We start from the raw sequence: 24,118 nt of genomic DNA, 5'->3' as shown, positions 1-24,118 counted from the left end.
TAAATTTGTAGACCGTGAAACTTTTTTTATTTTTGTCATAGGCTAAAATAAAAAAGTGGTTTAATAATTTGAATTACTATATGCTTTGTTAAAAAAACAAAAAAAATTATATATAAATTGATTAAATTCAAACAAATTTGTGGCTGATTTTGTTAGCACATTCCTACCGAAGATATTTGTTATTAAATTTGTGACTAATAACAATGTCCTTTTTAAGAACTTGGGTTGACTTGGCTTGGCAATTGGCAGTTTGCATTTCACTTGCCTATCCATATATTAACATCATATTCTATGGATCAGAAAAGCTAAGAGATCAGCATCTTTTTACTAATTTTATCCAGTATAGTATTTTTTAATTTTTATACTAAGGTGATAAATGATGTATTTAAACTTTTTTTTAACATACGTATAAAAATAAAAAATATTATTATTAGTCAAATACTCATTAATTATGTAGCACTGCTCTTTATGAATTTTAACAACTCCTACAACTGGAATTTTTATGGTGTTTTAACTCCAGTCGTCGAAATTCGCCTTTCACTAGGTAGAAAGTCTGAAAATCAAATCCAAAACATGATTCTTAAAAGAGGAAGTATAAAAAGTCAATGTAGTATCTATAAAATGTGTACAATGGAATATAAAAATGTTTGATTCTGTAAGATATCAGATATTTATTATTCCTAGTATTTAGATGATTATTCTGAATAATATGAATGTATTGTGTTTGAGAAATTAATAATATTTTATTTAGATGTTTATTTTTTAACTTAGATTGGACCAGATAAATAATCTATTATACACATTGTATAAATACTTCGTTGACTCCCTATCAGGATTACGAAAGATTGTCACTGTACACTAACGAATAAAAAAGAACTAAACTCACTTTCAACAGTTCCTTGATAAATACATTTGTATTCAGATACATGGATTCAAATATGAGCAGCACATAGAAGATTTCTAAAAATTGCAATGGCTTCTACAAGAAGTTATTGGAGATGGAGCAAGCAAGATTTCTTGCCAGAAGAGTCCTTCCAAACCTGGACGAACTACACCTCTGCCCTCTCACAAACATGGTTCAGATTCAAGAACCGCCTAACATCAAGATCAGATGATGAAACCGAAACTACACAACTCAGAAAGCAAAGCGAGAATGAAATGAAGCGTTGCCTCAGTTGGTGGGACCTAATCTGGTTTGGTTTCGGAGCAGTGGTTGGTGCTGGAATCTTCGTTCTAACGGGAGAAGAAGCTCATGATACCGTTGGTCCAGCTATTATCTTATCCTATGCAGTTTCTGGAATCTCAGCAATGCTTTCAGTCTTCTGTTACACCGAATTCGCCGTCGAAGTTCCGGTAGCCGGCGGCTCTTTCGCTTACCTGAGGATTGAGTTGGGAGATTTTGCTGCCTTCATAGCTGCAGGGAACATTCTTCTTGAAAGCATTGTTGGAACTGCCGCGGTTTCCAGATCTTGGACTTCTTACTTCACAAGCCTTTTGAATAAACCAAAAAACTCCCTGCGGATCAAGACTGGTCTCAAAGACGGTTACAACTTGCTTGATCCTATTGCTGTTGTGGTTCTTGCCGCCGCCTCCGCCATCGCCATCAGCAGCACTAGGAAAACCTCCTACCTCAATTGGATTGCATCTGCTGTCAACACTTTGGTGATTTTGTTTGTGATCATTGCAGGCTTTGTTCATGCGGACACATCAAATTTGACACCTTTTCTCCCATTTGGTGCTAAAGGTATTCATATTCATAATTAAATTTCATAATGAGTTTGTGTTTATGTTGTCTTCTTGTTTTCTTGCAATAAGTTTCACTTTACTTTGCTGATTTTCTTTTGCTAAAAAAAAATATTATAATCAAACTCCGTAGGTAATATAATCAAACTTGATTTCTTAACAGGAATATTTCAAGCTGCCGCAATTGTTTATTTTGCATATGGGGGTTTTGATAGCATTGCAACAATGGCTGAAGAAACCAAGAACCCTTCAAGGGACATACCAATAGGGCTTGTTGGATCAATGTCGATGATCACAGTGATATATTGCCTAATGGCGCTTACACTCAGCATGATGCAGAAGTACAAAGACATAGACACTGATGCAGCATTCTCTGTTGCGTTTCAGTGTGTGGGAATGAAATGGGCTAAGTATGTTGTTGCTTTTGGTGCATTGAAGGGTATGACAACCGTTCTTCTTGTTGGGGCATTGGGACAAGCACGTTACACCACTCACATTGCACGTTCACACATGATCCCTCCATGGTTTGCCCTTGTTCATCCAAAGACAGGTATGATGGACGGATATGGAAGTTAGACAAATCAATTCCTATCGTTATTTAATGAAAACATAACAATTTCAGTTAAAGTTTGAAAACTGATTTGGTGAATAAGTACTGATTCGAGATATTATTCATAGAGTAAATAGTCATTTTGGTATGGAAAGATTTTAATTTTGATAAAACGAACCTCAACTTTTATTTTTGTCAAATGAACTCCAAAATATCAATTCTGCTTGATAAAATGATCTAAACGTCTAGAGTAATAGGTTAATAATTACTCTATTTTGTCAAACGAAACTGATATTTAGGGGTTCATTTTGTCAAAAACAAAAGTTGAGATCCATTTGATTAAAATTCGAATCTTTTGGGTGACAAAATAGCTATTTACTCTTATTTATACTTATCTTTTCTTGTTACTAAATTGTGATATTTGCAAATTGTATTTTACATACCATAACTAATAGCTATACCCTTATTGGTGCACATATCAGGAACACCTATAAATGCAACACTGTTAATCACAATCTCAAGTGCTTGCATAGCATTTTTCTCAAGCTTGGATGTGTTGTCAAGCTTGTTATCAATAAGCACACTCTTCATCTTCATGATGATGGCTGTGGCACTTTTGGTTAGGAGGTACTATGTGAGAGGTGTGACACCTAGGGGAAACCTTTTAAAGCTAGTAGCATTCTTGCTACTAATCATTGCTTCATCAATGGGGATTTCAGCTTGTTGGGGCATAAACCCTAATGGATGGATTGGATATACAATAACTGTTCCTATATGGTTCTTGGCCACATTAGGCATGTCACTTGTTTTGAAACAGCAAAGGGATCCTAAGGTTTGGGGAGTTCCACTTGTTCCATGGTTGCCATCAATTTCAATTGCAATTAATATATTCCTAATGGGATCTTTGGATTCATCAGCATTCATAAGATTTGGAATTTGCACTGGGGTAATGTTGATATACTATTTTTTCTTTGGACTACATGCAACTTATGACATGGCTCATCAACAAGAAAAGTTGCAAAATGAGAACAAAATTAAGCAAATGGAGACCATGGAGAATGCAGGGCCTTAAATATTTACTCTCTCACATGTTTGTAATAAAATCAGAATTCCTTTCTACAAGTTTTACTAAATTGTATGCTAGTAATCTATATATGTCCCAGTATGATGATCAAATTGAAAACAAAAACAGAAGAATTCCTATAGCAGAATGAACTCTAGTACTTGTTCACTCATTTACTTACAATCCGTATACATAATCTTCTATTCTGCTACGGAGCCTCAAGCAATAGCTTCACTGGAATGATTGACCTTGCCAAAGACACAAATAGGATCCCCAATTTGATGACATTTCCAGAATAATCCTCCTGATTCCAAGTTAAAAAATTGGCAAAAAGTATACCTGCAGAAGCATTTAATAACATATCAACACCGTTCATTGATTATGCATATAGTTCATAAGAGAGGACTATATTCATTAAAAGCTTGACTGATATGATCAATGCCTCACTCTTTGATTCACTTGAGGTACCTTAGCCATCAAAAACAGCATCTATGACTATACATGACTATATCCCTGTTCGATTTTCAAAACCTTGAGTTATGTTTAAAACTAATAACTATGTTAAATAAATAAAAAAAAAATCAGCCATTGTATAATAACAGGAATGGTTCTATATTTATATTTATAATCAAACTCCACAATTCAAAATATTGATTCAAACTTATATTCAAATCATATAATCAACTTAAATTATTATCAAATTTGATTTACATTAATAGTCAAACTTTATGACTAATAAATCAAACCAGATTTTCATTTTAATCAAATACGAATAGAAGATTAGAAGTATAACATACGCTGGGTATTGATTTTCGGTGTTCATAGAAAGTTTGATTTGATTTGCTATGAAAAAATTGATTTTTTTTTAAATAAAAAGAATGGTTATGCTACATGAAATATTTGATTATTTTTGTGGTGATTACTTTATTGAAAAATATGAATGAATATGAGTTAATAATCAAATTAATCTTTAAAAAGATTACTCATTCTTTAAATTTGCCTTTAAAAGATTTTATTAATCAAATTGGTCCTTTAAAATAATAAATTAATCATTTTTGTCCTTAGGTCACTCACTTATAAGTTTTCGTCAATGATTAACGATATAGAATCACATTATATATGACACTTAGCATATCAAATTAGACATAAAATAAATATATTTATGAAAATTTATCAATTTAGTGTTGTTAGGTTATATTAGGAATATGGTTCTTTTTTTTAATTAGGAAGATTAACTAAATTGATAGATTTTCATAAAGATATTTGCTTAGTTTTTAATTGGACATGGTAGATGTCATATATACTATCAGTTAACATTCTATATTATCAATCATTGATGGAAACTATTAATTGAGTGACGGAATAATAAAAATAATTAATTTATGATATTTAAAGACTAATCTAATTAATAAAATTTTTCAGAGATGAAATTAGAAAATGACCTATCTTTTGAAGACTAATTTGACCATTAATCCAAATAAATATACACAAATACTAGTGACTAATTTTAGGTGTTCATAAAACATTTTTAGAAACCAATTCACCAGGTTTTCACCTATTTCTACTCCTACACCAAATCCACAAAAATAGTTGAGACTTACTCTTAACGTGAATTTTAGAGCTAAACCAGAGGTATTAACTTATCAATTAGCTTATTATTCTTCTTTTGAAAGTGTCGGTCATATAGAAAGACTAAACAGATGGAGGTCCATATATGCTGTTGACTTGAGTAAGCCTTTACAAAGCTATCAAGTATCAAATTTCATCTTTTCTTATTTCTAATTTGATCATCATATTGGAACACAGTATTTCATACTTGGCGAGAGGAATTCTTCTTCAAATAGTATACAACAGATGAGAGAATGGCCATGCATGGAGTTTTCTTATTGATGAGCCACGTCATAAGTTGCATGGAGTCCAAAGAAAAAGTAGTAGATCAACATTAACCCAGTGCATACCCCAAATCTTGTGAATGCTGATGAATCCAAAGACCCCATTAGGAAGATATTTATTGCAATTGACATTGATGGCAGCCATGGAACAAGTGGAACTCCCCAAACTCTCGGCACCCTTTGCTGAGTCAAAAACAGTGACATTCCTAGAGTGGCCAAGAACCATATAGGAACAGTTATTGTGTATCCAATCCAACCATTAGGGTTCATGACCCAATAAGCTAAGATCCCCATTGATGAAGAAATGATTAGTAGCAAGAATGCTACTAGCTTTAAAAGGTTTTCCCTTGGTGTCACACCTCTCACATAGTACCTCCTAACCAAAAGTGCCACAGCCATCATCATGAAGATGAAGAGTGTGCTTATTGATAACAAGCTTGACAACACATCCAAGCTCGAGAAAAATGCTATGCAAGCACTTGAGATTGTGATCAACAGTGTTGCATTTATAGGTGTTCCTTATATGTGTCCAACAAGAAGAACTGTTGTCATTCCCTTCAATGCACCAAAAGCAACAACATACTTAGCCCATTTCATTCCCACACTCTGAAATGCAGCAGAGAATGCTGCATCAGTGTCTATGTCTTTGTAATTCTGCATCATGCTGAGTGTAAGAGCCATTAGGCAATATATCACTATGATAATCGACATTGATCCAATAAGCCCTATTGGTATATCGGTTGAAGGGTTCTTAGTTTCTTCAGCCATTGTTGCAACGCTATCAAACCCTGCATATGTAAAATAAACAATTGCAGCAGCTTGGAATATCCCCTTAGCACCAAAAGGCAGAAAAGGTGTCAAATTTGATGTATCTGCAATGAAAATTCCAGAAAAAATGACAAATATAATAACTAAAGTGTGGACTGCAGATGCTATCCAATTGAAGTATGAGGTCTTCCTTGTGCTGCTGATTGCAATTGCTGAAGTAATTGCTAAGACCACAACAACAATAGGATCAAGCAAGTTGTAACCGTCTTTGAGACCAGTCTTGATCCGCAGGGAGTTTTCTGGTTTATTCAAAAGGCTTGTGAAGTAAGAAGTCCAAGATCTCGAAACCGCGGCAGTTCCAACAATGCTTTCAAGAAGAATGTTCCCTGCAGCTATGAAGGCAGCAAAATCTCCCAACTCAATTCTCAGGTAAGCAAAAGAGCCGCCGGCTACCGGAACTTCGACCGCGAACTCTGTGTAGCAGAATACTGATAACATTGCTGAGAATCCTGAAACACCATAGGACAACACAATAGCTGGCCCAACAGTATCATGAGCTTCTTCTCCGGTTAGTACAAAGATTCCAGCACCAACCACAGTTCCAAAACCGAACCAGATTAGGTCCCACCAAGTGAGACAACGCTTCATGTCATTCTCACTTTGCCTCCTGAGTTCTGTAGTCTCAGCAGCAGCATCTGATCTGCTCATGAGGCGGTCCTTGAACCTGCACCATGTTTGTGACAGAGCAGAAGCATAGTTGTTCCAGCTTTGGAAGGACTCTTCTGGCAAGAAATCTTGCTTGCTCCATCTCCAATAGCTCTTTTGCGATAAAGGGTCAGCCATGCCCCTCGTGGAAGCTATTGAAAGAAATTGTTAATTTCAATTGCATGAAACTTTAGAGTGGCTTCACTATGAGGCCACCATTACATGATATGTAAGCAGCGAAAAGGATGGCTTGTGTGACAAGGAATCTGCATTTTTTTTCTATTCTTCACACGCTTTCTCCTGATTTGTTATGCAACTGAATTTTGTTGTTGTCCAATACAATTTTAAGACATCATTTTCACAGAATATGTCAAAATATTTTTGAACCATCTTGCACTTCTCTGTTATATTTTACTTTTGTTGTGAGAAGCCACACAATTTAAAAGATCTTTCGCCATACAAGAATAGGTGCAAGCGAAGTTATCCAAAGATCTTTCTTGAGCGAAGAGGACTGGCAAAGGAATGATTAATCAATCAATGAGATTATGTTGTAATAAGCTTTTTTGTTAAGAAAAAATTTAATGTTAAATGATAATAATACCTGTACCCACTCACTAGATAAATTAAGAGATTTCTCAAGTGGAAAAAAATGGACACAATTACCTTTTGCATATTATTTTAATAAAAATTCACTATAGTTATAGATGCATTATTACAACTATGTAAAGCAAAGTTCAGCAACTTGGTGGTTTCTCTTATTTTCACGATAGAAATAATGGAGATTCCACTAGAGTCTCAAGCAATAGCTTCACTGAAATGATTGACCTTGTCAAAGACATAAATAGGATCCCCCAATTTGATGACATTTCCAGAATGATCCTCCTGAATCCAAGTTAAAAACTGGCCAAAGTATACCTGCAGAAGCATTTAATAACATATCAATACCACTCATTCATTATAATACATAATAAGAGAGGACTAGGTTCATTAATAAGCTTCGTTAATATAATTTGATCAATGCCTCACCCTTTGTGCATGTGTTCCTTGTGGCCTCAAGAGTTTCCCAGACCTAATTTTCCTCAGGGTCTGAGCTGGTTCTTCTCCAACTTCCCCTGTATCTTGATTCACTTGAGGTATCTGAACCATCACAAACAGCATCAATACATTACTATAATCAGGTTTCTGAATAACAAACATGTGAATTATTATCTTATTTGACATCAAGATTGATATGTCTAACAAAATAAAAGATCAGAGACCGATTTGGCGAATAAATTTTGTTGAGGATTAAAGTATTCGACTAAAAATTCATTGGGAACTAATTCGAGGTATTACCTTACAACGATAGCACAACCTCACACTCTGAAACGAGTGCTTTCCTATCTTGATCTTTGTCCATAAATCCTCATCAAATGGTTCACAACCTTCAACAAAGATACTGCACCATTCATCAACACAAATCTTAGTTATTAAGAGATTAAACAATCCAGTTAGACCAAGCAGCAACAAATTTCAGGAGTTAAACTAGAAAAAGGCATGTTAAAAATCAGTACTTGGCTCTAAAACGATTTATAGGTATGGGTTCTGAAGCATGCTGGTTTACTACATCCAATGATCCCTGAAAGTTACATGTGACACAAAAACATTGATTAAAAGTTTCAATTGGAAATTGAATTTAGACTTCATTGAATTTGAAAACACTAGCTAACCTGAGATGCAATTAAGTATTGATAACCATCAGTAAAAAGGACCTTTTGTTCATTATGATAGTATTCCGGATCTGCGAGTCTAGCTTGTGACTCTGCATTAATTAAGTTGGAAAGTTATGGATAGGTTCATTATAATTTTGTTCCATAACAAACACATTTAGTTTGTTTATCTGTTTCTATTACCAAATAGGGCTTAAAGATACACAAACTCAATGGCCTACCGATATCGAAGCGAATCAAAGCACTGGTTTTTCCTAAATAATCTGAGAACCACTTTGCTGCTTCTGGTCCCTCATGCCAGGCAGATCCACTCCAATCCCATAGAGAAACACCATCTGCTACTTCATGTTCTTTACACAAACTAATTTTGAGAGGTTGCATCCCAGGTGCTTTCAACACTAACAAGTAACAATCGTATCCAAGACAGTAACACTTGATAATAAGTCATAATCAACATTTTAATTCAGCAATTCTTCATTCAAGTTAGAACTAATCACAGTAATTAAAACTTAAAAGGCCTAATTTCAAGAAACTGTAATTATTCTTAATTGTTACCAATAAAAGAATCCTTTGTAGGCTCCCAGCCTTCATCAAATGCCTCAGTTGGCATTTCAACTTCAACCAAAGCAAGCCTTGGCTCAACCCTTTGAGTGTATCCTCTCCCTCTTTCATTCACCACCAACCAATTTCGATCCCATCTAAATCCTATCAAATAATGTTACAATGTCATTATTGCTATATAGACTAGTACTTACTAGTACATATAACACGCATGTATTGGTTTTACCATAAGGACTAAGAGCAGCATGAGAAACTGAAACTCCACGGCATGATTTGACAGGGTACACGAAAATGGAAGTAACTTTAGCTGCTGATTCTGATGACATAGTTGTTCTTGTTCTTGTGCTTGTTTCTGTGTTCTTCTGAATGAAACTCCTTGATTGTGATAGATGCTAATTATATGCATCTCTAATGAGCTAACTATATCATTTATATAACTTAGCTTGCATTGGACTAGTATTTAATTTACTAATTCATATAAATAGGAGTTGAAATTTGAATTTTATTTTGTATATATACTATTATTAAAAATAACTAAATTTTAAATGAAATTTTAATTTATAATAAATTAATTTTTGGCTAGTTGAAAAATACCATAAAAAACTTAAAAACTACATTTATATTTTCGAAAAAGAAAAACAAAGTCTTTTAGTGAAAAATAATTTTATATGTTATACTCCTTTTTCATAAGAATCGTTAATTTATATGTTACACTCCTTCATTTAAGGTTAGGTTCATCGAGAATTTAATGTTAAAATATAATTTTAAGTCCAAATACATAAAATTATCAGTCAACCTAAAAAGAGTAGTAAAGGAAAATTATTTCAAGGAGCGTGTAATATACTACGTAGTTAATTTAGATAGAGAAAACTGTGATAAAGGTACGGTCAAGAAATGTGGATGCAGCCATGCAGGTACATTGCACTTGCACCACGTTTCATATGTCTAGAAATGTAAATTGACACTAGATAGAAGAAGATATTATGAAATGATGCCAAAGAATGGCAGAAAATGAGGAAGTAGGAGACAAATATTTCTAAATAGCAGCAGATAAATCGGACGGTGATTGTGACCTCACTGACCTGTGACAATCACAGATCAGACTGTATGTATTTCCAACGAAGTGAGATTCTTTTTCTCTTGTTTTTGCTATAAGGAAATCTTGGGCTTAATAAACATTTTTGTTTAGATTTTATCTTGTATTTGAATTCAGACTAATTTTTTTATTTTTTATTAAAAATATTGATCCACTTATATTGTCTGTTAAATAAATTAGTGTTTGATTGTGCGGTTACCGGACGGTTCGGGTGGAATATGTAGAACTGGGGACGCTTCGATCACGATCGCGTTTGGATCCGGTCTGTCGAGCTGCCGAGCTCTCGCTGTGGAAGGAGGGGGTGTCACCTGCAAAGACACTCCGACGCTCTAATCAGTTAGTGTGCAGGTGAGAAATGGGTTAGGTAGAATCTGTGACGTACCTTGGGGGAGGGATAGGACCCTCCCCTTATATACTATGTTAGATGTGGGTCCCACGAGGGCAAAACCCACCTTCTTCAAAGCTTCCCTGTACAGCTGTGGTGGCCAGCTGTCCCGGACGCGTGTGCGGGTCTAATATGGGCACATTGTCCGACCGTTCAGGTCGGGTGGTAGGTGGGTCGGGTCGGCCCAAGTCCCTTTTTGGGCCAGGCCGTAACAGTGCCCCCAACGCGCCAGCAATAGTCGCGTAGGCTGTTGGTGGCGTGTTATTTCTGTCTCCATGTGTTCTCGCTAGGTCGGCCGCCCGTGGAGGGGACGTGCCTTTTGTGCGTGTGCCTGTTTGTTGCTGGTGCTATCATTTATCGCATCGTTATTCGCATCGAGCATTAAATGCTCATAATGGGTTTAAAATCCTTCGTAGAAAGACTAATATGCCCTTCGACTTTCGCGCTCCTTTTGGTGGTGGTTTTAAACAGTTTGTGATGCTTCTGGTGTTCATTTGGTTTCTATCCCTTCGCTTTCGATTCAATCATTCCCATCTTCTCCCTCTGCAGTTCCAGGGCGGCGTTGTTGTCTTTCTTCCGAATTTTTGCTATCAGGACAGGTAATTTCTTTTGCCTTCTTTTTGCTTCTGCCATTACTTCCTTTTTGTGCATGCTGTATGTTTATCTTGCATGATGGCTGATCTTAGGTCCTAAGTAGGTGTGTTAGGGGGGGTTGCCATTCTAGAGTAACTTTGCTTGGGTCTTATCATTTTTAACCGTGTTTAGCCTTAGTTGCGGAATAGACTGAGTGTAGCTTCTGTATTCGCTCCGAGCACCCGACCTCTTAGACTGACTGAATGGTCCCCCCGTGTAGGTATGGCTCGCACCGCCTCCCGGGCTTCCCCTTCTCCCGCGGCGTACGACCCCTACGCCTGGGTTGTTTCTGATGTAAGGGACTCTCCCAATCAAATGGGCGAGGAGGAGCTTACCGAGTTCCGTCAAAACGAGTATCTATGCGGAGGAACCGACGAGGAGTCCAACTACGACGTCTTCGTCCCGGCTCCTCACGAGCGCTTGTACGAGCTCAACTTCCACGCTCCCCGAGTTGCCGATTGGATTAGGTTCTACAAATCCATGTTTACTCAAGGTGGGGTTTGCATTCCATTTTCCGCTTTCCAAATGGCGCTTCTTGGCCGGGTTTCTGTGGCACCGTCACAGCTGCATCCGAACAGTTAGGCTTCAATCCGCTGTTTCGAGATGGTTTGTGAATATCTCGAGCTGCCGGTGTCCGTAGATGTTTTTCTTTTCTTTTTCAACCTTACAAACCCTTCGAAGGAAGGGAAGCATAAGAAGGGGTTCATGTCCTTCCGGTCTGTCCAGGGTCGGAGGATTTTTGGCTTGTTTGAGGACTCCTATCACGGATTCAAAGATAAATATTTCAAGGTCCGCCCTGTCAAAGGTCGTCATCCTTTTTTGTTGTCGTTGGAGGGGGCACGCCTCATCCCGACCTATTGGAGCTTCGGGGCGGGGTCCAATGCCTTCGTTAAAGTATCCTACAAGGGCATGTCTGCGGTGGATAGGAAGATTGCTAATGTGTTACTGGCAATCTTCGGGAGGAATCACGTGAATCCTTACCTCCTCATGGGTGACCGAGAAGCCGGTCGGAGCTATATTTGTGAGAAGTCTTTACTTGCTTTGTCTTTAGTTTCTTGCTTTTCCCATTATTTCATTGTGACTAAAGGATTTCCTTTCCTCATTACAGTGGGAATGTCTGCCGAGATAACGGGTCTCCCCAACTTGTTCCAAACCTTCTTATGTGCAAGTGACGACGAGGCGGGCAATGAGAAGTTGGCTGCTCCCCCTGAGGACAAGAGCAAGGCCACTTCTGAGCAAGGGGCTGTGGCCGATGAGACCGGTACCTCGGCCCCGGGTGCCTTGGCTCAAAGTGACAGGGAAGTGCGCGTTTCCCCTTCCGCGAAGTGGTCGGCACTGGGGGTTCGACGTCCAACCCCGCTGCCGATGATGAGGTGGAGGAAGTACCCAGCCTCAAAAGGAAGAGGACGTCCAGCAGTCCCGAGGGGGTTCTCACTGTGATGGAGAAAAATTTTGACGCGGGAAATTTTATAGATTCTCAATTGATCCCCGGGACTGAGGAGCACTTCCATGAGTCATCTCTTGCCGGGCAAGCGAGGTGGATGTATCGTACCCTCTTGCACGGCGCGGTGATAGCTCGAAAAGCCGAGTTCGAGTTATCTGGGATGGAATCTCTTCGCAGGAGATTGGAGTCTGCTGGAAAGGCCAATAATGAGCTCAAACGTGAAGTTAAAACTCTCCGGGAGCAGCTGACCCAATCTAATGAAAAGCTTGACGCTGCCGAGAAGAAAGCATCTGCTGCTGAGAAGAAGGCCTCTACTGCTGAGAAGAAATTGGAAGAGTCGGACGCCACGGTTTCCCGTCTTGTTGAGCGGGAGATGACTTTGGAGAGTCAGGTTGGCGTGGCCCAAGGGCGGGCGGCCGCGTTGTAGAAGGAAAACCAAGCTGTCGAAGCTGAGCTCGCAGCGTTGAAAACCAAGTATAAAGACGTCGCCAAGCAGGGGAAGGGCGTGATCCTGGCAATCGAGGAGGCCCTTAAAGCTCAGGTCAAAATTGTTGCTCCTGATTTTGACACGTCGGCAATTGGAGTCTTCAAGGTGATCAAGGACGGAAAGATTGTTGACGTTCCTAAAAAATGATTCTTCTTGTTCTGTATAAAACTTTTGGTTGGCCGTTTTGTTTTGGCTTTGCTGAACAGTTGTTTTATTGGGTTGTTTGCTCGTTTTATCATAATTAATACTTTTTTATTCGTCTGGTTGTGTTGTCGTTCATATTCACCGTTATTGGCTTGTAGTTGCCGTTCGTGGAGCCAAGCTGTGGCTTTGTAGTGTAGCCATTTTCTATTGTGGTGATTGATGGGCTACCGGGATGATCAGTCCCGAGCCGCGCATCGTTGTCGAGTTGTGAGGAATTTGCTTGCGTACTGGGTTGTCCAGAAAAAGCGAGCAAAACAAAAGAAACAAAATTTACACAAGTATATCTTATTCGGTAATTGCATAAAAGGCCCGTAGGCCATAACGAAAAGTACAATTCCGTGAATTAAATACTTAGCTCGATTAGTCGGCATGTCGCCACATGTGCTAGGAGTAGAATCTCCTCAAGTTGTTCGCGTTCCACGTTCTTGGAACTTTTTTGCCATCGAGCCTTTCTAACTTGAAAACGCCTTTACCCATCACTTCTTTGATTCTATAACGGTCTTCCCAGTTTGCCGCCAGCTTGCCCACTCCTAGGGTCGGCAAGCCGATGTCGTTACGCCTTAGGACGAGATCGTTCGGTTCAAACTCTCTTTTGAGCACTTTGGTGTTGTAGCGTAAGGCCATTCTTTGCTTCAGCGCTGTTTCCGTCAAGTGGGCCATTTCTCTGGCTTCATCTATCAGGTCCTTCTCCACGGCTTCCCCCCACTCCTTTCAAAAGTAGTCGCGGGCTCGGTTCCCCGATTTCCACGGGTATTACCGCATCTAACCCATATGTCAGTCGGAAAGGGGTCTCCTTGGTGGAGGACTGTTCGGTTGTTCGGTAAGACCAGAGGACCGAGGCAAGCTCGTCAGCCCAAGCACCTTTTTTATTATCCAGTCGCTTCTTAAGTCCTAACAAGATAATCTTGTTCGCGGACTCCACCTGTCCGTTTGTTTGGGAGTGCTCTACCGAGGAGAACTTCTGTCTTATACCCAAGCCGGTGAGGAACTCCGTGAACTACTTGTCGGTAAATTGTGTGCCGTTGTCCGAGATAATGATCTCCGGGATCCCGAACCACGTTATCACCTGCCTCCACATGAATTTCTTGCAATTGGATGAGGATATGCTGGCCAGCGGCTCGGCTTCTATCCATTTGGTGTAGTAGTCAATGGCGACTATGAGGTATTTGACTTGTCCAGGACCAACTGGGAAGGGCCCCAAGAGATCGACTCCCCATTGTGAGAATGGTCGGGAAGACGTTAGCAGGCTTAGCTCGGAGGCCGGTGCTCAGTGGAAATTGGCGTTTTCTTAACACTTGGCGCATTTTCTGACGAATTCTCTGGAGTCTGCCATCATTGATGGCCAATAGTACCCAGCTTGGATTAACTTCCTTGCTAAGGCTTTGCCCCCTATGTGATGTCCACAGCAACCCTCATGGACTTCCCTGAGGACGTAGTTCGTCTGGTCGGGGTGTAGGCATTTCAGTAGGGGCTGGTTGAGTCCTTTCTTGAATAGCTGTCCCTGGATGATCGCGTACTTGGCCGCTTCCCTTCTCAGTTTCGTGGCATCCTTTTCGTCGACAAAAAGTTTGTCGTTTTCTAAGAAGCTGGTGATGGGGTCCATCCATGAGGGGCCTAGCCTTGATAGGTGCAGAGTGACCGCCGGCTCCCTCATCATACCTTGGATGAGAGATCGGTTACCCTATCCCGGCTTGGTGCTGGCCAGTTTTGATAGGAGATCTGCCCATGTGTTCCTTTCTCTGGGCACGTGGTGGATCGTAACCTCTTCAAACTTTTGGCTCAAATCCTTGACCTTTTCCAAGTACTTTTGTAATAATGAGTCTCTGGCTTAATAGCTCACGTTTACTTAGGAGGTGACGACTTGTGAATCGCTGCATATTTCCAACCTCGTTGCTCCGACTACCATTGCTAGGGCTAAGCCCCCTATGAGGGCTTCGTATTCTGCTTGGTTGTTCGAGACGGAAAATTCAAACTTGATCGACTGCTCGTATACGACCCCAGCTGGGCTTTCCAGAATCATCCCGACGCCCCCAGACGTCTGGTTGGAGGCTCCGTCCACGTGGAGCTTCCACTGTGTGCTCGTTTCTTCGGTTGGATCTCCCGTTACTTCTACTAGAAAATCTGCCATTGCTTGCGCCTTGATTGCTTGCCGGGGTTTGTATCGTATGTCGTATTGGGAAAGTTCAATGGACCAAGTCATCATCCTTCCCGCCAAATCGGGTTTTTGAAGTACTTGTCGGATTCCCTGGTCCGTTCTTACGACAACCTGGTGACCTTGGAAGTATTGCTTTAACCTCCGTGAAGAGGTCAAGAGTGCCAGAGCTAGCTTTTCCAGTTTGCTGTACCTTAGTTCTGCCCCTTGTAGGGCTCTGCTCACGAAATAGACTGGTTGTTGAGCCCTCCCTTCTTCTCGCACTAGAACCGCGGCCAGGGCTTCTCCTGTTATGGCGAGGTATAGATATAATGGCTCCCCGTCCTTTGGCTTTCCGAGCACGGTCGCCAGGATTTCCTTGAAGTGTCTAAAGGCTTCCTCGCATGCGGGCGTCCATTCGAATGTTATCCCTTTCTTCATGAGGTTAATAAAGGGCAGGGCCTTTGTTGCCGAAGCTCCGAGAAAACGGGATAACGAGGTCAGTCGCCCTGCCAATCTCTAGACGTCCTTGATACAACCTGGGCTCTTCATCTGGAGTATCGCTTGGCATTTCTCCGGGTTGGCTTCTACCCCTCTTTGGGTTATCATGAATCCTAGGAACTTTCCAGCCTCCATGGCAAAGGCACACTTGAGGGGGTTGAGCTTCATGCCGTGTTGTCAGAGAGACATGAATACATTTGCCAGGTCATTCAGGAGGTCGTCGGGTCGCGTTGTTTTCGCGAGGATGTCGTCTATATAGACTTCCACTGTTTTGCCTATGAGGTCGTGGAATATCTTGTTCATCGGCCTTTGGTATGTTGCCCCTGCGTTTTTTAGGCCGAATGGCATCACCTTATAATAGAAGGTTCCCCCCAGCGTTATAAATGTTGTTTTGTCCTCGTCGGGATAGTGCGTCGGGATAGTGCATCGGTATCTGATTGTAGCTGAAGTAGGCGTCCATGAAGCTCAGACAACGGTAGCCCGCCGCAGCGTCGACGAGTGTGTCTATGTTGGGCAGGGGGAAACAATCTTTAGGGCATGCCTTGTTAAGGTCGGAGTAGTCTACGCACATTCTCCATTGGCCGCTGTGCTTCTTTACTAGAACTACATTCGAGAGCCATGTCGAGTAGTCTAGTTCTCGTATGAAACCTGCTTCTAGGAGGTTGGCCGTCTGCTTGGCCACCTCCTCTGCCCTCTCCCGTGACATCTTTCTCCTCTGTTGGGCTACCGGGCATGCTTCCGGCTTGACGGCCAGGTGGTGTGACATAATTTCGGGGTCTATGCCCGGCATGTCGGCCGGTGTCTAGGCAAACAAATCCCTATTGGCCCTGATCATTTCAACCAAGGGCTCCTTCAATTCATGTGGGAGATTCCTGTTGACGAACATGAATTTTTCCTCCGTGTCGCCGACCATGAATTTTTCCAGGTCCCCCTCTGGTTCCGGTCTGGGTTTGTCGTCTACTCTGGCGTCCAGGTCAGCTAGGAACACCCCGGACGCCTCTTTGGATTTCTTCCTTAGGGAGAGGCTGGCGTTGTCACAAGCGACTGCCATCTCAAGGTCTCCTCTTATGGACCCTATAGATCCGTCATCAGTAACAAACTTCATGACTAGCAGCTTTGTGTTGATTATCGCTTCAACATCGTTAATCGTTTTCCTTCCCAAGATGATGTTGTAGGCGGTGGAATCTCGGAGGACCACGAACTCTGCCATCGCCGATCTTCGGCCTTGAGCCTGTCCCACTGAGACCGGCAGGGATATTACTCCATCAAGTTTGATGAAGTGGTCGCCCAAACCAATGACCCCGTGCTGGTGAGTTGACAGGTCGGCGTCCCTTAACTCCAGTGCGTCAAACACGTTGCGGAACATGATATTCGAGTCTTCCCCCATGTCGACAAGGATTCGTTTGACGAGACCGGTTCCCACTCTGGCCGTGATGACCATGGGTGGGTTTTCAGGGGCCTCGTCAAACCACTGGTCTTCCGGGTCGAAAGAAATGGAAGGGGGCTTCTTAGAACTTCGCACCAGCGAGGAGGAGACCGCCAAGACCTTAGCATCTTTTTTGTGCGCCGATCGCGACCTTGGTGCGGCGTTTTTGGCCGTCACTACGTTTATCACGGTGAGGCCATGATCTCTGTCTTCTGGCTCTTGTCGCCGCTTTCCCGATCGGGTTTTGCCTTCTTCGTCTTGGTCATGATGACGCCTCCTCGGCTCCCTTATAAGATGGGAGAATTCTGTTAGCTTACCCTCCCTTATCGCTTGTTCTAGTGCATCTTTCAGGTCAAAACAGTCCTGTGTTTGGTGACCATAGCCCTTGTGATAGTCACAATAGAAGTTCTTGTTTCCCCCCATACGGTCCTTGAGTGGTCGGGGCTTCGGCAGGATTCCTTTCTCGGTAATTTGCTGATAAACTTCCATGATGGGAAGAGTGAGTGGAGTGTAGTTGGTGAATTTCCCGACCTGGGGGAATGGCCTGGGTGCCTTGCTCGGCGCTCCTTCCCTGGCTTGTTCTTTTTGTCTTTCTCCATTACCTTGTTGCCTAGGTTGGTTGTAGCCGGAGTGCCATTTATTGGCAGCCACGACATGGCTGACTTCCTCGTCATTTATGTACTCCTTGGCTACCGTTTGGATCTCGTGCATCGTCCAAACTGGTTTCATGGTAAGGTGCTTTCGAAAGTTCTTGTTAAGGAGGCCGTTCGTCAGACAAAGGCTGGCCACCGAATCAGTTAGGCCGTCAATTTCCAAGCATTCGTCGTTGAACCGGTCCAGGTATTTTCTGGTCGGCTCTCCCTGTCTCTGGGTTATCCCCAGAAGGTTGATCGGGAGCTTTGCCTTTGCCATTCGTGTTGCAAATTGGGCTAGGAAGGCACGGCTGATGTCCGAAAACCCATAGATAGACCCCTGCGGGAGGCCGTTAAACCATCTGATCGCGGGTCTTGCCAGGGTCACCGGGAAGGCTCGGCACCTCACCTCGTCCCCTACTCCCTCCAGATTCATCCTTGCTTCGAAGGCTGTGAGGTGTTCCAAAGGGTCTTGGGTTCCATCGTACCTCATGTCCTTTGGTTTGTCGAAGTGCTTCGGCAACCGGACTTCGAGGATGGATCGATGGAATGGGGTGGCGCCCATTATCACGAGTCGCCATGTCCTCTCGGACCTCTCTTTTCCGTCTTCGCAATCTTATCTCGTGTAGCGCGTTTCCTTGCCTCAGGAGTAGATGATTGTGTCATTTCGTCTTCTCGGGATGGGTGACTCTTCTCGAGTGCTCTCCGCTTCCGTTCGGGATGCGGAGGCGTGTCGTAGATGACTTCGGTGGGAGTCTCTCTCTCGGCTTTCAGAAGATGGGGAGTAGTTAGGATCGGTGGTTCGTCGGTCGTGCTCCTGGTCGGCTAGCTGCCGTTCCAGGTTCTGGACCCTGTGACGTAGCTCCTGCATTATTCTGGCGCTGTCGCTGCCAGTTCCTCCGAAGGGTCGCGTCCTTGTGTGTGGTTCAGTGCGTTGACGGGGGGACCTTCGCCGTCCTCTTGGCGAGGCGACGGAGGCTGCCCCCTCTGCTCTGGCTCCTCGGCCTTGGTCTCCGGCGCCCGACACGACATCCATTTAGGCGTCCCCACAAACGGCGCCAATGTTCGGTTGTGCGGTTACCGGACGGTTCGGGTGGAATATGTAGAACTGGGGACGCTTCGATCACGATCGCGCTTGGATCCGGTCTGCCGAGCTGCCGAGCTCTCGCTGTGGAAGGAGGGGGTGTCACTTGCAAAGACACTCCGATGCTCTAGTCAGTTAGTGTGCAGGTGAGAAATGGGTTAGGTAGAATCTGTGACGTACCTTGGGAGAGGGGTAAGACCCTCCCCTTATATACTATGTCAGATGTGGGTCCCACGAGGGCAGAACCCACCTTCTTCGAAGCTTTTCTGTACAGCTGTCCCGGACGCGTGTGCGGGTCTAATATGGGCGCATTGTCCGACCGTTCAGGTCGGGTGGTCGGTGGGTCGGGTCGGCCCAAGTCCCTTTTTGGGCCAGACTGTAACAATTAGCATATCAGTATTAACGGGAACTAACATATTTATTGATTCATTTTATTTATCACATTTGTATAAAAATAATAAAATAAAATTAGTTGAAATATCAAATGACTTACAATTATATTAAGAAAATTTAGGTTCAAATCTTGAAACTTGTAAAAGATATATATTTTTATGGATTATATATAATAAGTAGGGATGTGCATGGTCGGGTGAAATTGGGTTTGATGTGACTCAGACCCGATCTGAAATATATACCGGGTCTATTTGTTAGACCCGAACTCGGTCCTAAACCTGATGAAACCTATACACTTTCGGGCCACAATTATACCAAGTAAAAATCGGGTAAAAACCGGGCCATTAACATTATATTACCTTGATACCTTCTTGTAAGTTAGCATGCAAAAATATCCAAATTTTCAAGACTCTAACCATTATTTGACATGGTAAAATTCACTTAGAAAAATATAATAAGAACCAACTCTTTTCTAAAATTAAAGCATAACCATAATCAATACTAATATTGCCTAATAACACCAAATATTTAAATCAATACAAATAACACAATATTATGCATTAGTCTAAAGTCTTATGCATTTTAAACATAAAACATTAACTTATAGTCTTATGTATAATGATAATAACAATAAATATTAAAGTTTACAATACTTAAATTCCACATAATAATAGCCATTATCCATCACTAATAACACAAAATATTAATGGTGTATGATGACCGGGCCACCAGGCCAATTTCGGGTGACCCGAGCTATGGCCCGGACCCGACTCGAAATAATAACCAGGTCTATTTTTGAGACCCTTACCCGACCCTAAACCCGATGAAATTACACCAAATTAGCCCCTAAAGTGTTCGGGACCGGACGGGGCCGGGCCATGCACACCCCTAATAATAAGGTCTTGTAAAAAAATTGTAAACTAATTTTTTTAATATCTTCATTTTATATACTAATATATCAATATGCACTAATGTATTTATTAAAAAAAATTGTTCACCAACCCTTTTTATATCTTTAATATGTAGTATATATAACGATCCAACTTTCAATATGTTATGGTCGTATAAAAAATAAGGCGTTATTAACCCGTTTTTCTTTATTATCTATTTAATATTGATCCTTTACGTCGATATCGAGTTTCAGTTTTTAAGAAAATGCCAAAAATTTTTGTTTTTATTAATTAAAAATTATATATCAAAGATCACCAAGTAATAATAATCACATAATTATTAATAGTAACAAATCCTATACAAATAACTTCAATTTAAAACTCGAATACAATACTTATCCCTCTAGAAAAAATAAAACTAAAGCAACAAAGGCGAGGGAACTCAATAAAAGCAACAGGAATCATAAATAAAATTTAAAGGATCACCCGCAGCTTCATATTGAGTCTCCAAACCTGTGTCACTGAAAAGGAAAAAATTTTGGGGTGAGAACAAACCACACATTCTGGTGCACGAAATTGTGATCTCAATGGCGCCAACAACTTGGTACGCACAATTGTATTCTCAAGTCTTTTTCACAACTTCCCACAACTAACCAGCAAGTGCACTGGGTCGTCCAAGTAATAAACCTTACGTGAGTAAGGGTCGATCCCACGGAGATTGTCGGCTTGAAGCAAGCTTTGGTCATCTTGTAAATCTCAGTCAGGCAGATTCAAATGGTTATGGAGTTTTGATAATTAAAAGATGAATAAACATAAAATAAAGATAGATATACTTATGTAATTCATTGGTGGGAATTTCAGATAAGCGTATGGAGATGCGTTATTTCTTCTGAATCTCTACTTTCCTACTGTCTTCATTCAATCATTCATACTTCTTTCCATGGCAAGCTATATGTAAGGAGGATCACCGTTGTCAATGGCTAATGTCCATCCTCTAAGTGAAAATGGTCCAGCTACGGGTTACGTAGGGCTAATCATCTGTCGGTTCTCACTTGTGTCGGAATAAGATCCAATGATCCTTTTGCGTTTGTCACTACGCCCAACAGTCATGAGTTTAAAACTCGTCACAGTCATCCCATCCCAGATCCTACTCGGAATACCACAGACAAGGTTTAGACTTTCAGGATCTTAAGAATGCTGCCAATTGATTCTAGTTTATACCACGAAGACTCTGATCTCACGGAATGGAAGACTCTGTTGTCAGGAGATGCAACCATGCGTCGTGAACCAAGAATCCAAGAAATATACATTCAAGCTTGTTTTCATGTAGAACGGAGTGGTTGTCAGGCACGCGTTCATAGGTTGAGAATGGTGATGAGCGTTATATAATCATCACATTCATCATGTTCTTGGGTACGAATGAATATCTTAGAATAAGAATAAGCGTAAATTGAATAGAAGAACAATAGTACTTTTCATTAATACTCGAGGAACAGCAGAGCTCCACACCTTAAACTATGGTGTGTAGAAACTCCACCGTTGAAAATACATAAGTGATGGAGGTCCAGGCATGGCCGAATGGCCAGCCCCAATGTCTAAGGACTAAAAATGATCCAAAGATGTTCCCAAAAGATGTGAATACAATAGTAAAAAGTCCTATTTATAATAAGCTAGTTACTAGGGTTTACAGAGATAAGTAAATGATGCAGAAATCCACTTCCGGGCCCACTTGGTGTGTGCTTGGGCTGAGCATTGAAGCTTTCATGTGTAGAGACTTTTCTTGGAGTTAAACACCAGTTTGCAGCCTATTTTTGGCGTTTAACTCTAGCTTGTAACCTGTTTTTGGCGTTTAACGCCAGAATAGGACAGGAAGTTGGCGTTTGAACGCCAGTGTGCGTCGTCAAAACTCGGGCAAAGTATAGACTATTATATATTTCTGGAAAGCCCTAGATGTCTACTTTTCAACGCAATTGAGAGCGCGCCATTTGGAATTTTATAGCTCCAAAAAATCCATTTCGAGTGCAAGGAGGTCAGAATCCAACAGCATCTGCAGTCCTTTTTCAGCCTCTGAATCAGATTTTTGCTCAGGTCCCTCAATTTCAGCCAGAAAATACATGAAATCACAGAAAAACACATAAACTCATAGTAAAATCCATAAATGTGAATTTTTCTTAAAAACTAATAAAAATATACTAAAAAGTAGCTAGATTCTACTAAAAACTATCTAAAAACAATGCCAAAAAGCATATAAATTATCCGCTCATCACAACACCAAACTTAAATTGTTGCTTGTCCCCAAGCAACTGAAAATCAAATAGGATAAAAAGAAGAGAACATACAATGAATCTCACAATATCAATGAAATTTAGTCCCAATTAGATGAACGGGGCTAGTAGCTTTTTGCTTCTGAACAGTTTTGACATCTGACTTTATCCTTTGAAATTCAGAATGATTGGCATCTATAGGAACTCGGAATTTTAGATAGTGTTGATTCTCCTAGTTCAGTACGTTGATTCTTGAACACAGCTACTTTATGAGTCTTGGTCGTGGCCCTAAGCACTTTGTTTTCCAGTATTACCACCGGATACATAAATGCCACAGACACATAACTGGGTGAACCTTTTCAGATTGTGACTCAGCCTTGCTAAAGTCCCCAGTTAGAGGTGTCCAAAGCTCTTAAGCACACTCTTTTTGCTTTGGATCACGACTTTAACTACTCAGTCTCAAGCTTTTCACTTGGACCTTCATTCCACAAGCACATGGTTAGGAACAGCTTGATTTAGCCGCTTAGGTCAGGATTTTATTCCTTGGGTCCTCCTATCCACTGATGCTCAAAGCCTTGGATCCTTTTTACCCTTGCCTTTTGGTTTAAAGGGCTATTGGCTTTTTCTGCTTGCTTTTTCTTTTTCTTTCTCTCTCTTTTTTTCGCCATTTTTTTCGCTAATTTTTTTCTTTTTCACTGCTTTTTCTTGTTTTAAGAATCAATTTCATGATTTTTTCAGATTATCAATAACATTTCTCTTTCTTCATCATTCTTTCAAGAGCCAAAAATTTTAACATTCATAAACTTCACTATAAAAAATATGCACTGTTCAAGCATTCATTCAGAAAACAAAAAGTATTGCCACCACATCAAAATAATTAAACTAATTTCAAGATAAAATTTGAAATCCAAGTACTTCTTGTTCTTTTGTAATTAGGCACATTTTTCATTTAAGAGAGGTGAAGGATTCATGGTGTTATTCATAAATTTAAGATATAGACACTAGACACTAATGATCATATAATGAAGACACAAACATAGACAAACATAAAGCATCAAATTCGAAAAACAAAAAAATAAGAACAAGGAAATCAAAGAACGGGTCCACCTTAGTGATGGCGGCTAGTTCTTCCTCTTGAAGATCCTATGGAGTGCTTGAGCTCCTCAATGTCTCTTCCTTGCCTTTGTTGCTCCATCCTTAGTGCTTTTGGTGCTCCTATCCTTAGTTGCTCCCAATAGTTGTGTGGAGGAAAATGTATCCCTTAAGGCATCTCAAGGATTTCTTGATGAGGGAATTCCCCATGCTCTTGTTGAGGTCCATGAGTGGGCTCTCTTGTTTGCTCCATCCTCTTTTTGGTGATGGGCTCGTCCTCTTCAATGAGGATGTCTTCCTCTATGATAATTCCAGCTGAATTGCATAGGGATCACCTTTTTCTTGGCCACAGCTTCATAGAAGTGGTCTTGATGGACCTTTGAGATGAATCTCTCCATCTCCCATGTGGAAGCTTTTGCCTTTCCTTTCCTCTTTCTAGAGGTCTCTCCGGCCTTAGGTGCCATA

General features: G+C 41.0%; 5 protein-coding genes across 5 annotated transcripts; 1 reads left to right on the top strand and 4 right to left on the bottom strand.

The window, feature by feature from the left end:
- The first annotated feature begins 302 nt into the window (after positions 1–302).
- On the top strand, positions 303–3,504 carry LOC112796488 (cationic amino acid transporter 5). The gene is made up of 3 exons (XM_025838953.3): positions 303–1,744; positions 1,907–2,293; positions 2,776–3,504. Exons 1-3 carry the CDS (start codon positions 973–975, stop codon positions 3,363–3,365), a joined length of 1,749 nt encoding a protein of 582 aa, XP_025694738.1. The 5' UTR covers positions 303–972; the 3' UTR covers positions 3,366–3,504.
- Positions 3,505–4,991: 1,487 nt separating this feature from the next.
- LOC112796489 (cationic amino acid transporter 5-like) lies at positions 4,992–7,008 on the bottom strand. The gene has a single exon (XM_072235334.1). It carries the CDS (start codon positions 6,857–6,859, stop codon positions 5,768–5,770), a length of 1,092 nt encoding a protein of 363 aa, XP_072091435.1. The 5' UTR covers positions 6,860–7,008; the 3' UTR covers positions 4,992–5,767.
- Positions 7,009–7,361: 353 nt separating this feature from the next.
- LOC112796490 (uncharacterized) lies at positions 7,362–9,666 on the bottom strand. The gene is made up of 8 exons (XM_025838954.3): positions 9,218–9,666; positions 8,986–9,135; positions 8,652–8,828; positions 8,431–8,522; positions 8,275–8,339; positions 8,057–8,159; positions 7,748–7,858; positions 7,362–7,636 (listed from the first exon to the last, which is right to left on the bottom strand). The coding sequence occupies exons 1-8, from the start codon at positions 9,315–9,317 to the stop codon at positions 7,517–7,519; spliced, it is 918 nt and encodes a 305-aa protein (XP_025694739.1). The 5' UTR covers positions 9,318–9,666; the 3' UTR covers positions 7,362–7,516.
- Positions 9,667–13,910: 4,244 nt separating this feature from the next.
- Positions 13,911–14,894, bottom strand: LOC140184071 (uncharacterized). Its single transcript, XM_072234356.1, has 2 exons — positions 14,553–14,894; positions 13,911–14,237 (listed from the first exon to the last, which is right to left on the bottom strand). Exons 1-2 carry the CDS (start codon positions 14,892–14,894, stop codon positions 13,911–13,913), a joined length of 669 nt encoding a protein of 222 aa, XP_072090457.1.
- A 1,780-nt stretch (positions 14,895–16,674) lies between these two features.
- LOC112794742 (uncharacterized) lies at positions 16,675–18,495 on the bottom strand. The gene has a single exon (XM_025836726.1). It carries the CDS (start codon positions 18,493–18,495, stop codon positions 16,675–16,677), a length of 1,821 nt encoding a protein of 606 aa, XP_025692511.1.
- Positions 18,496–24,118: the final 5,623 nt, after the last annotated feature.

Source organism: Arachis hypogaea, chromosome 4 (genome assembly GCF_003086295.3).
Source record: "Arachis hypogaea cultivar Tifrunner chromosome 4, arahy.Tifrunner.gnm2.J5K5, whole genome shotgun sequence".
NCBI lineage: Eukaryota > Viridiplantae > Streptophyta > Magnoliopsida > Fabales > Fabaceae > Arachis > Arachis hypogaea.
The sequence above is the reverse complement of the archived record's forward strand: the minus strand, read 5'-3'. Positions and strand labels throughout refer to the sequence as shown.